The 12976-nt window shown below is 33.8% G+C and overlaps 1 protein-coding gene across 9 annotated transcripts in view; it reads right to left on the reverse strand.

Annotated features, from left to right (window-relative positions):
- The window catches only part of LOC126835826 (NAD kinase-like), a 37351-nt gene that overhangs the window by 3740 nt on the left and 20635 nt on the right, over positions 1-12976 (reverse strand). For 3 of the 9 annotated variants that reach the window (XM_050568660.1, XM_050568661.1, XM_050568663.1), the window contains exons 2-4: positions 520-603; positions 323-452; positions 62-256 (exon numbers count right to left, since the gene is read on the reverse strand). In XM_050568660.1, the coding sequence (XP_050424617.1) occupies positions 62-256; positions 323-452; positions 520-603 (409 nt within the window). Of the gene's footprint in view, positions 1-61; positions 257-322; positions 453-519; positions 604-774; positions 1018-11364; positions 11803-12521; positions 12663-12976 lie in introns of those variants that run through there. The other 6 variants (XM_050568662.1, XM_050568658.1, XM_050568657.1 and 3 more) reach the window with 6 other exon arrangements.

Raw genomic sequence — 12976 nt, forward strand, 5'->3', positions numbered from 1 at the left:
ATGAAAATAACAAAATAAATAGTATCACCGCGACAAATTATTGGAAATAGTCAGTACATACTTGGAATAGAAGACTAGCATAAAGTAATGTACCGTCTCCACCTAAACAAATTATAAAATCTATTTTATCTGTAAGATCGTCTTTGCCATCCTGGAATGACTTTAGTTTCTCTCGGACTTCCATGAAACCCGAGTTACTGGTAAGCATAGTGTCTTCCATCACAGATTGTTCGACAAATACAATCATACTCTTTTCCTGCAATTTATTTGACGTGTTATAGTTAGAAGACAAGGTTAAGTAAATATTTTAGTTTTGTTTTACATGAATCAACCATCTAACGAGTTGTATAAATGGAGGTAAAACTGACATGTCTCTGACTTTTTTTATCACTAAAACGGTCAACGGATTCCTGTACCACGTTAATCTTTGGCTAGCCGGGTCTTGAATTGTCCTGGGAGAAGAAAAAATAATTTTTAATTACCGTTCCGGAGATGTTACTGTTTAATGATACGACTCACATGACCATTGCTGAGTTTTTCATGATGCGCCCACATGGTCCGAACTGCTGTACGGGACTAGGAGCGTTAAGTGACCGAGTCCTCCTGAAACAATATAAAACTAGCTAGTAAAAAACTTACTGTCAATTGTTTATCGAATGTAATAATATTGTAAGACTTTACGAGAGTTTTAGAAAGTGTACACAGAAATATTGTTGAACACATAATGTGTATTAGGTAGGTTGGTATGCTGTAATGAATAATCGCGAATCTTACAACTCGATGTCGTCCAATTCATCGTTTTCGTTCATGTTTTTTAATGATCGGCGGTTTCGTACATTATTGGCGATCGACTAAAGACAAGTGACAACAGCTAACGAGCCAATGGCGTACGCCAACGGATTAAGTACGTCCGTCCGGTCGATCGCCCCGGGTGATAGGAATTTTTCTGTCTATCAGTCTACACCGACCGCAGCGATAGCAGTAGGCAGTTTTTCCTATTGATAAGAATGTTATCGTCGTTGGTCGTTGAATGGGCGACCCTCGACGACAAACGATTGCTTTACCGCGTGCCGTGTGGTGGTGGCAGGTCGATGGCTATATACTATATATGTAGACGTATGCGCTGGTTAAACCAATCTAGACCTTTCCCCCCCACCACCAACATAGACACGCACACGTCAACACCTCCTAATGAGAATGCCAAATTTTTTTTCCACATTATTTATTTTTGTATTCGCACCTATGCACGCAATTCGAATTAGTTGTTATAACCTTAGTTAGTTTTATTTTTTATGTAATTTCAACATTATTTTATTTTGACAACGAGGTATGTATTATGTATACAGGACACGGAGGCTCATAGTTAAGTGACCTGTAGGCTGTAGCTATAGGTTGACCTAATTATTGATTAGGCTTGATAGTTGATAGCTACGTGTCTCGTATATTATGGACCTATGGCAATGGGAAAAAACCGAAAACTATGGTTGAAAATAACGAGGAACAGATTGGATGAGCCATTTATCTTACTATCTGACTATATCTTATTCAAAGAATTCGTAGAAAAATCAGTTAACAATTATTTATTTTTCTAAGCACCGTTCGCTCCTACTTCGTACATGGCAAACCATGCCAAAAAAATATATATTTATTTTATTTATATGTAAAAAGTGGATGGTTTAAAAATTAAACTATAACAGTTTATAAAATAAAATTAAAACACATTAAAAACTTTTTGTACACAAGTTAGATAATGACTAATAAGATAGATTACATAAAAGACTATCGACTATTGATAAAGACTATCAAAATGTTTACCTCCCGTCCCCTTAATTTCGAACCTGACTGCTATTCAGAGTTTAACAAAACAATTCGAATAACGCATTAGCTAAAGTACAAATATATTTTATTCTATTAATAGTTTCTAAACAACATAATTCGGAAAATATGTTTATTTCAATAATAGATTATAACCTAGAGACTAGAGTAATAATCTACCTTACATTATTCGCGTAATAATAATTAGTGGTTTATTCCAATAATCAATTATTGTAACTACTTGTAATATTCCTATAAATGTCCCAAACTATTTATGAACAAATTTAAACTATTTTGTCAAAAATGCTAATAAATGATAGGTATTATGCGTTAACGATATCAGTTCAAACGATAAAACGGTCATAATAATAGGAAGGTCGCGTAAGCACCATCTAAACAAAGTATTTGGGTTAAAAGGGTCGAGAATGTCAATAAAATACACTAGAGCTAACATCAAGATTAAAGATATTCCATGGTACCCATTGATGTTAAGCCATTCTATTATATACTAGTAATTAATCTATTTACACCAGTTCTAAAGGCATTTTATAAAACTAATTCAGTAAATAACAATATTTTAGATAGTATTATACATAGTAATTAATAGTTATTAATAATTCATATTATCATGTTATTTAACTAAATAAAAAAAAATGATTAATAAAACTACATGCAATGTGTATAGAATATGCAAAGATATTTGATTACTAGATTTTACTATTCTGTTAAGCTAATAAATCCAAATAAATATTTTCATATATATATGTATATATACTGTTCAGTTATATATACATACTTGTTTTTACTCCTAAAACAAAAGCCGATTGTCGTTAATTTTTTAAAATAAATAGTTTATTCAAATGTGTTATGCACTTCCTCCTGTATAGCGGTGCATCATTAGATTGGTAATAACTGATAAATAATAACATTTAATCGACCGATATTATAGGTATTTTATAAATTAATTAATAATTTTATCCTTATGGATGTAGATAATAAAAGTCAAAGGTCATGTTTTGGATAATAATTCATATACATATCATATAGATCATGTATGATGTACATATAATAACAAAACAAAAATCATGATTAATATGTTTAATAATGTGTGTGTTATGAGCCAATTTCTTGAAACCCGTGCATATTTTTTTGCTCTTTGTATGAGTAGGTATGTACTATAGTAATTATTTTTATCATAATTATAATATAATACGCATTTGATAATTTATTATAGCTATAATCGTATGCCTAATCCTAAATTTTAAATTTAATTTTAAAATCTGTTTGGTTATGTGATGTAAAAACATATTTCAATTAAATTATACTTTATTTGCCTAATGATAAAGATGCGTTTGCCAAAGTTCCATCAAACTTAAATTGTTGCCAATAATTGAGCCGTCGAGAGCAAAAGTGGAGTAAGTCACGTTTATACAATTTAAAGTAACATAACCAGGCGATAATTATACCTTCCATCTATTGCCTGCGAAAGTGATGATGAGTCCAACTTTGCTTGTTTTTCGTTAGATATCAGGAGAACTTTTACGTTCTAGTAAAAAAGTATACTTGCCCCATGTTTGCTCTCGACGGCTCAATTAACCAATTACAATACATAAAGAGTTTTTCCATTATTTTATTTGAGACGTTATTCCCCCTACTAGTGATTATGAAATCGGATGAAATCATGTTATTGAATTTATTATTGTTAGGTTCTATATGCAATGTAACATTAAGCAATTCAACAGAATGTATGAATGTGTGGTTAAAATTTGACGGAAATTATTAATAAACTAATAATCTATGGAGGAATTTTTGATTTTATAACAAAATGGAATTTAATATTTTACAATTATTAATCTTATTTCAATTGTGTTAGTATTTGATGCGCGGATTAGCGTAGTGTGGTTACAAAGTACACGCATATTTCAAGAGAGAGAAAATAGAAATCCATCAGCTAACAAATGACATGATAGTTTTTTTTAATTAATGGCACGATATTAACAATGTCAATCGTAAAAAAATGTATAAACGCTTGCTTTCGCGGCCGTCTTCGGTCATGACCATGCCAGTTGCCCTCCCTCCTTGTCCAAGATTTATAATCATAGGTGGGACACTATCTGTTACACGTCATAATATTCAAATGATCACGCAATATGTGATCCAAGGTCGGTAACTCGACGGCTGCTGCAACCGCACAATGTCAAGGTAGCAAGACATTTTCCTTAGTTTTTAAAAAGTCTGTAGATCGAATTTTACATAATATTATTTTTTAATTTGGAAGTAAAAAAAAAAAACGCAATTGCCAGATGTAGTGGTGTAGACCTCATTAAAAATTACCTCGGTGGGTACTTTTAGTGGTATACTTCCCCTGACAGTAGCACAACCAGCTTCGTTAGTACCTGTATGTAGGTACCAAAATAATAATATATATTGATGAATTTTTATGCACACAAACGGCAGTCATACAAGTTGTTCTATCAGTAGTAAACGTAATCTATGACGCAATATACCTTGGCCTGGCACGAGGTAACAATAATAGTGGACAATTTTTCATTTTAAAATTACTGAATTCATGTAAATCCAAACAATAATAATGATATGTATATAATATAAAACAGGTATGTTAAAATGATCAATTTAAAAATGCTTGCCCTTAAATTTTTTTTTAAAACTTAAAATGACCAATTATTTCGCTTTGGCTAATATCTTATCATTAGCAGGCAGTGCATTTTCAGCAGCTTAATTTAATATTTGATAACAGACAGACGTGCGATTACCAAACGCGAACCACAAGACTGAGGATCACACGCGCAATTAAATGAATCTCTATTTTTACGCTTCCACAGTACGGATGTTCTAAGTATTGGCATATCAAGTGTATAAATAAAGCGATCTAAACAGCTGGTTTGTTTGGGACACATGGCGTTCTCGAATCAGATGTACTTGTATTGCGTGTGCATGTAGGTGGTAATGGTATACGCTGAGTAGCTACTATATTACAATTCACGTACGTTATAGGCACGACGGGTTTTAACGACCTCGCGTGTCACCCAAGCGAATCCTCATGAATGACGCAATCGGGTTATTATAATGCTTGTACACACGAGCTATTGACTCCAGAGTCCAGACGATCGAGATTAGTCCAGTGTGGTTTTGTGCACGTATTCTATACACTGAGGTGCTAGGTATGGGGTACAGGATTATTGAAACAATGTGATTCATTCGATTTCAACTGAATAGGATAACCTAAACAAATGGTGTATGTCTTGTGATCAGGGTAAAAAATAAACCGAAAAACCATTTGAGGCTAATGGCATTAGTCATTTATACTGGTTTTTGCTTATTGTCGAGCTGGAATGTCGAATCATTAGCATTTTAGGCCGGTCCGAATTATAGTTTGAAAATTAAAAAAAGGTAATGTTGCGGGTGATGAGTTGACAATGCTTTGCGCGTTCAAGTCTTTTCGTTTTGAATAGTAAATAGATTCGCGTAATATTCCGTTGTCGAGAAATTAATAACTGATCACTTCATAACATTAATTTACGAAACACTTTTCTTGCAAACTCAGTACTTATTCACACAAACGATGATTGCGAGTATTTCCGAAATGAAATACCAGCGAGTCACTTTCATAGGTACTCTCGAGATCTCATCGTATAAAATGACATGGTGAATTTAGCTTACGGGGCTTTTGGCGCTGGACCGTTTGGCTGGGGATGTATCCGAAATTCGTAAGACCCTTTTTGTGTAACATTTGATAAAGTCATCTATAGCTATGTCTGTTGTAATTGATACCTCATAATAAACAAATTATAAGAGATTAATGATAGGAGAATTAGCTGATCATAAGGCATGTTCATAATCCAATGCGTTTCCTTCAAGGGAAAGATAGAATTTTGTATAATCTACAATTGACCATTTTGCATGACCGCTGTATTGCGTTCCTGGTTTATATACTAACGCATTGCTACGTCGCGTTTGAATAATCATTAATGTATAACTACAATAACTTGCGGTTTTCCACTATGACAATTTTCCAGTTACACAACCACGTAATAGAATAAATTACACAACATTTGTTCTATTTAAGGCCGCAGAAATGAACTATATCCTGATAGAATACAATAAACATAATGTAAATGTACGCGATGAAAAATCTGAATTCTATCGTTTTGATATTGTTGAGTATTTTATATATTATGTATATTAAGTGGGCGCCACACACCCGTTATTTTCTTCAAAAAACCCGCCTTGCGCGGATTAATTTTACAAAGGCTGTAATCAAAACTAAGAAACCAAATTTTCACATAATATAGACAACAACATTGTCTGTGTTCTACCATCGCCCTTTTTTTTTAATATTTCAACCAGTTAATGAATAATTAATTAATTAAGAAAGGACTTTTTTGACATTTAAAAAATGATATAGCGTTGGTTGTATTAGGCATATCGAAAAAATACGGATGATGGAACACAGATAATTTTGTCATAAATAATATGTATGAATTTCTTTCCTTAACTATGTATGAAGCCTGAGAAAAATTAATCCGCGTAAAACTCAACTCAACAGAATAGTCCGTAAAATAATTTAACTACTACAAAAGAGTCCCAACTACTGAACTCATAGTTACACATCACAGTTTTACCTTTAAGATTTTGTAAAAAATTACCTATATATTTACTCCTTAAAAATGGGCGGTGTGGCGTCCTCTTAATGTTACCAAAAAATCTAATAAAGGCTATTAAAAAAATAAAAAAACAGCTAAAATTGTTTTAGCCTTGACATCCGCCGAGTTTTATTGGTTTTTTGGTTATTAAATATTAAATTAATTTTATATAGACACAATATTAGGAACACGAAGCTATAACCTCAGATCGATAAAAAAAAAAACAGATAAGTATTTACCCCTAAACATTAAATATGATATTTACCGGATATTTTGACCTCGTCGATGCGATACTATATAATATGTTTCCCATTATATTATCATCATAATTCGTACTCATTATAATATATTAAGTAGTAAGTACTACTACAGCTGTCGATCAAATAATATTATTCATTTCCGTTCCAATTCTAAATAACTTTGAAATTTGCATTATAAATTCCATAAGGTAATATTTGTATAAATTATATTTTGTGCTCAAAATGTTGAACAGTTTTTGCAGGATCTTTCTGGTCCGAAATGTTTTAATAAAAAATTAAAACAAAATATATTTGGCGTTACCTAATGCATCGAATGGCTTTTATGATAACATGTTTGACCTTGCCATTGAACGGTTAAATGTATAATATTATAAAAAAGAAGAGGAGTAAATTAATTTTAAAAAACACGCTAGTTTTACGACTGGTCAGTATTTTTAAATATACATTACTATAAATACTGTATATTATTATTTGTTTAGTATAAAAATAATCTAATATCCAAATTAAGATTATATTAAATTAATTTCCGACGTTTTCCATTCATATTAACCCACCATCGCCAACTGCTAACATTGTTTAAGTCTTTAAGATAAACAAAAACAATGAAATAATAATATTTGTTAAAAATTATAATATAAGACGAGGTCGAAAGATATTGATTTAAACAAACTCAAACATTATATGACAATAATATTTCCGGTATTAGTGCAATAGATTTAAGCTACATTGTTTATCGCGATTAATTCAATAGATATCGATCAGTATCGATGGTAATTTTTTAAGTCAGTTTCACAAGGTTACCAATTGTCAAGCATACAGCTACTAGTTTAATAGTTAATGTATTTTCTTTTTAGTCATCGCGCATAAGTGTGTGCGTAATTTCTGAGTTAAATACGCTTTAACGATAAAATTATGTATAGATTTCCTGTTTTAGATAATATTATCTGTTAATGATCATATACAATATCTGTCTCTTGCTTATATTTATTTATAAATACTTATTTCGGTAAACCGATTTTGATGAATATATCATTTTATTCATATTTAGAAATTAGTTTGAAAAATAAACGAAAAAGTGAGTTTTTAGCTTTAACTAACTAGCGAACTTGATAATTTAGCCTCGCGGATAAATGGATTTTATTATTTACAAATCGAAATTGAAATATCAGTTGTATCTCAACTAGCAAATCAAATAAAGCCACCGGGACAAAAATAATTTACGTATTGTATAAAGAGTATATTGATTATAGACAAGATATACCGAATTTGTACAGGTAAAATTATTACAGGGAGAGCACATCCCACGGGTACCACCCGGTGCAAACTATATAGGCCATTGACTCACAATCACTTATTTAATATTTCATATTTTTTAAAGGAAAACAATTGGTATGTGTAATACGCGTGTGTACACTACCCTGATTATTTGTCATCCTTTTGGAATAACTACAAACTAGGTACTGGGTACAACCGATTATTTACAAACAGACACACGGCAGGTATTGTAATGAAAGCAAATTGGTCGATTTTATTGTAATGTACAAATGTAAAATGAACATGCGTTTATGCAACGTGACGAACTGAGTTGTCTGCAATGCGCGCGCAGTGCATTAGCCGTCGGGGTCTTGGGAAATGAAATAACAATAATTAAACTAATATTATACACATAACCTCGGGAAGCTGTTACAGGACTTACACGAGAGTCGTCCGGGCGAAAAAGCAAATGCCACCGCAAAAACTCGATTCTTTATTATTATTATTAGTATTATTATCATTACTATTAATGACCTCGAATTACAGTGGCTGAAGTACACGTTGTAGAAAGTGTTATTGCGTTACCACTTAAGCGCAAGAAATTGAAATATATTTGCACACGCACACAAGCAGATCAAGGAGAATTCAGAAAAAACTGTTCAGCGATGAACGAAAAATTGATAATATATTAGGTATGTTGTGAGTTGTGACGTATTATGTATTTATTTGTCGTTGGTATGATGTGCACGTCATAATTAATAATTCATTACCATTATAATTCATTAATAAAACATTACCAGATCACATCTGGTTTCTCGTCGAGGGTAAAAAATGTAGACATTTTGTCAAATATCAAGCCGCAGAAAACTAAAACCATTATTGTAAAATCATAATCGAAGATCTAAATTTGTTAATACTAATCATATTATAGTTTTTCGTCTAATACAGTTAATGTCACTGAGCTGATTAATGTTAAAACACATACAGATGTTCTGTTATAGTTGCTTGAAAAATAAACAATATCTATGTCTATGTTTAGTCCAAGTGAGTTACCAATTTTATTAAACGGGCAGACAACATACTATAGAGCCTCAAAGTCGGAGAACATTTTTTTCGTAACGGTTACCGATGGCAGAATTTTCAATCTGTTACAATAACACAACGGGTTTAACAGTATTACGCAATCATTAACAAGTTGGTATGTAGGTAATTATTATTTTTTATTTTTTATGTCGTATATAGTGACCCCTATATGCTTTTATAATATGGTATACACATAATATATATATTATATATAGTATAATAATTATTGTATTATATAATTAAATACTACAGTCTAAAGCACAGAAGGTATTCAATTGTTAGCATACAACCAAACGTTTTTTTAAACATATACCTTAACACTAAACTATAACAGTATAATATCAGTTTTGATGCTCTATCATATTGACTATATACAGTATACACGAATCAAAACATTTGAATTGTAAATCAAACGATCAGCAAGTGCACACGTTTTTAATTTACATAAAAAACGTAGACATATTTTAGTTGATACACTTTATTTTAAAGGACAAACAGTATTAATTCATAACTACTAACTTGACAGTAGACACTAGGTTTATTTTAACATGATAAATGACCGGGTAACAAGGTATAAGCAACTATCTGGTAGTCTAGTAGTTATTAGAAAACAAAAATTGTGTGAATGTACCAAGTAAAATATAATATTTATAACACTGATTGTATCACTCGATAATGATATTAACGTCAAAATCATTCTGTTGACCGGTAAAAAACATATAATTGATTATCGTTAACAGTCTAAGCAAACCTAAGTGACTCAAATAATACACCTACTGATAAAAGTACAGTGTATTATTATATTATTTGGTCATTTGCAATTTTATTCAGTTCATTGATCTAGTTTGTAGTATAAGTTAACCGACCATTGTTAACGAGTAGAGGGTACTCGGTATAAATATACCAAAAATCATAATACACTTTACAAGTTGGGTTATCTCATAATTTTCTTTCGGTACAGTAGGTGTTTAATGGCGGGCGGACCTGACAGCCGGGAAAATATAAATATAAAGAAAACGGAAAAATACATTAGCCGGCTGGTAGGCAGTAGGCACGACTATTACTTGACGGATATATACGTCGGCTGACCTGAAAGGGTTAATCCAACTACCAAGAATAATTATGCATGGGGTGATTCATTAACCCTGAGCCAATTTACACGAAAATAATAAAGGTTCATAATTGATGAGTCATTCTACATATTGACCTATATTTCACATAGATATCATGGACATAGATGTTGTTGAATCAAAGGATAGGAATGCAATAGTTATTTCTCATTTCCAAGATATTTTTGTGTGTCTGTGCCCTGTGTCCTCCAATTTAATATTCTGATTTCGGGCCACGGTTCAGGTTAGGTCAGAAGCCCCACATTTTGCATCTTGTCTTAGGGCAAAATCATTGTTAAAATTATGGTAAATTTTTTAATATTAACGAAGAGTCACATGCTAATCTTACTAAATGTATACAATTCCTATTGATGCAAATTAAAACGTAGTCGAGTCCTACATATGTTGGAGGAGACCGCATATTTGAGGCTTGAGCTATAAAACACCCTATTTTATACATATTATGCCGAAAAAGTCTGGACAAATTATAAGCGTGTTTAGAGCAGCGTGGTTGGAGCTTAGAGAAGCAGAAAGCAAGTTACAACTACATGAACAAAATATTCATTATCAAATTGGCCCAAGTGACAAGTACTAAATACGACAGAGAAGACATAAATTACGATTATAATTACAATTTGGTAGAGTAATATAATGTGCTAACCAATAACTATACTATTTATGACTCGAATATTTTCATTAGCTAAATTTAATTAGAGATAGTCAGTCATAAACGTTAACTGAGCATACATTTCAGCAAATTTAACCTCCCTGTCCCAAAAAAATGGATTTCCAAGTCTTTAATTAAAAAATAAATAATTTTTTAAAAATACCTCTTTGGGACCTACAGTGTATTCTATAAATATTCTCTTACTTTTACATTGCATGATAAGTGTTTAAAGGTTCCAATTACCCCCCTTGCAACGAGCTTATGCTACTGAATTGTCTTAGTAAACTTAAAACATATGACATGTCACATTTCTGCGGGTCCTGAGGTCACTAGGACTCTAGAAGAAACTTGATAGGATTCTCCGAGGAGAAACTGTCCATAGTGTCACCCCCGTGAAAGCCGCGTATGCAATTAAGTGTTATTTGCCCAATGCCTTTACGGAAACCGGTGACGCGTTCAACCGAAGAGTTATACGAAAAACGTTTGATAATTTTTTGATTTTTATAACTTACGGCCACGATCCAGACCTGTGCCGAGGTTTACGCCTTGAACGGGGTTGTACTATGGGGTCGACCGTGGGGCTGCTACTGCAAATGCATGATTTGGCGGTCAGCTGCGCGAGGTCTGCGTCGTCGTGGACGCAATTGCAGTTCTCTTGGGGGTTCGCGGACGCGCTGCAGATGGCACCGTAGCGGCCGGGCGCCAACAGACTGATCGAGTGATGCACTCGCATTGTTTGTGTGACGTTTGGTATCGCGCAGTATCGACAAATCCGTAAAATTGACAGAAAAAGCACAGAAACAGGATGTAGAAATAAAGAGACGCGGTCGATTACTGCGATCAACGGCGCGGCGCACTGGACACGTCGGTCGCGCTGCCAGCGGTTCGCTACTGCCGGTGGACGGCGTGCGGAGCCGGTGTTGGTGTAACGTGTACGACCTTTTGATAAGCGCGACAAACGTGTTGTGATAACGGCCTCACGCGTAAGGCAGAGACGCGCACTGACAACTAAATTCGCACTACTCACACAGTGTGTATTTTTGTTATTGGCTTCTCTTTTACCGCTCTCGTCCCCGCCACATTCCGCGGCGGCAGTGAAATCGAGTCGTCTCCCGCCGTATCTGCGATGTACTACGGGCGCCGATTGCCGATTTAATAAAATATAAAGATATATTTTTTTTATTATTATTTATTAGCGTGTACGCTCGTAAAATTACACACATAGAAATGTGATTATTATAATGGTAACATGGAATAACAACAAATAATGAAGTGCAAAAAATTCGACCGGTTTCGCCGTCAAAAACGCTACGACGTAACATAAATTGCGAATCGAGTCCATTACGTAAATCAGGTATCGCGGCGGCCGTACAGTAGTCGTATAAATAAAACACAGGAGCGTAACATAACAACGCAGTACACATATCTACAAAATTCTTTAATTTCCGGAGGGTATTCAAAAACCTTACATATAATACCATATGACCTATGTAGGGCGTATTATATTTAGGCCTAAGACAAGACGAAAATAGAGGCTCCACTTTGTCCCATTACACCACCACCCGAGCCCTACTGGCTCCTATAGTGCTACCCCATGTCACGTTGCATCCAATGGAAAATTTACCACTAGTCTCCGACTCAAATCGATAATTTAAATAATAGCACCGACCTTCTGTTCATCGGATTCCAACCGGCACCACAACTGCCAGCCGGACGTGGCTTCGTCGCCCCGGTTATTTCTGCTGAAGAACACACCATAGATAACTGACCGCGGCGGCGACAACGGCGGACACGCGTATCTCTTATGATGGACGTCGGCGGTCGGACACTGTCCGGCACTACGCTTCGTGTGATTTCTACCTTGACGCCTACTTACCGCACCAAAGCCGGGTGTCCTTGTCAGAAAAAACTAAATACCGATAAAACCTTTCACGTTTTACCCCTCCAAAAAAAAAAAAAATGTGAAGTTTTAAGTACGACCTAGTCGGCATGATATGTAAAATTCTCCCAGACAGGTCTTTTTTACCGCCCTCTCAAAAAAAAAAAAAAATTACTTTTTCAACCGATCAAATGCTTTGAAGTAGTAGCCCGTAAAGTTTTCTCTCTCTCGTTAGCATAGCTTTT

The sequence above is a fragment of the Adelges cooleyi genome, unplaced genomic scaffold (assembly GCF_023614345.1).
Source record: "Adelges cooleyi isolate 19-005CV unplaced genomic scaffold, UGA_ACOO_1.1 ACOO_flye_CR_arks_rails_tigmint_CR_PRNA_23, whole genome shotgun sequence".
In the NCBI taxonomy this organism is placed as follows: domain Eukaryota; kingdom Metazoa; phylum Arthropoda; class Insecta; order Hemiptera; family Adelgidae; genus Adelges; species Adelges cooleyi.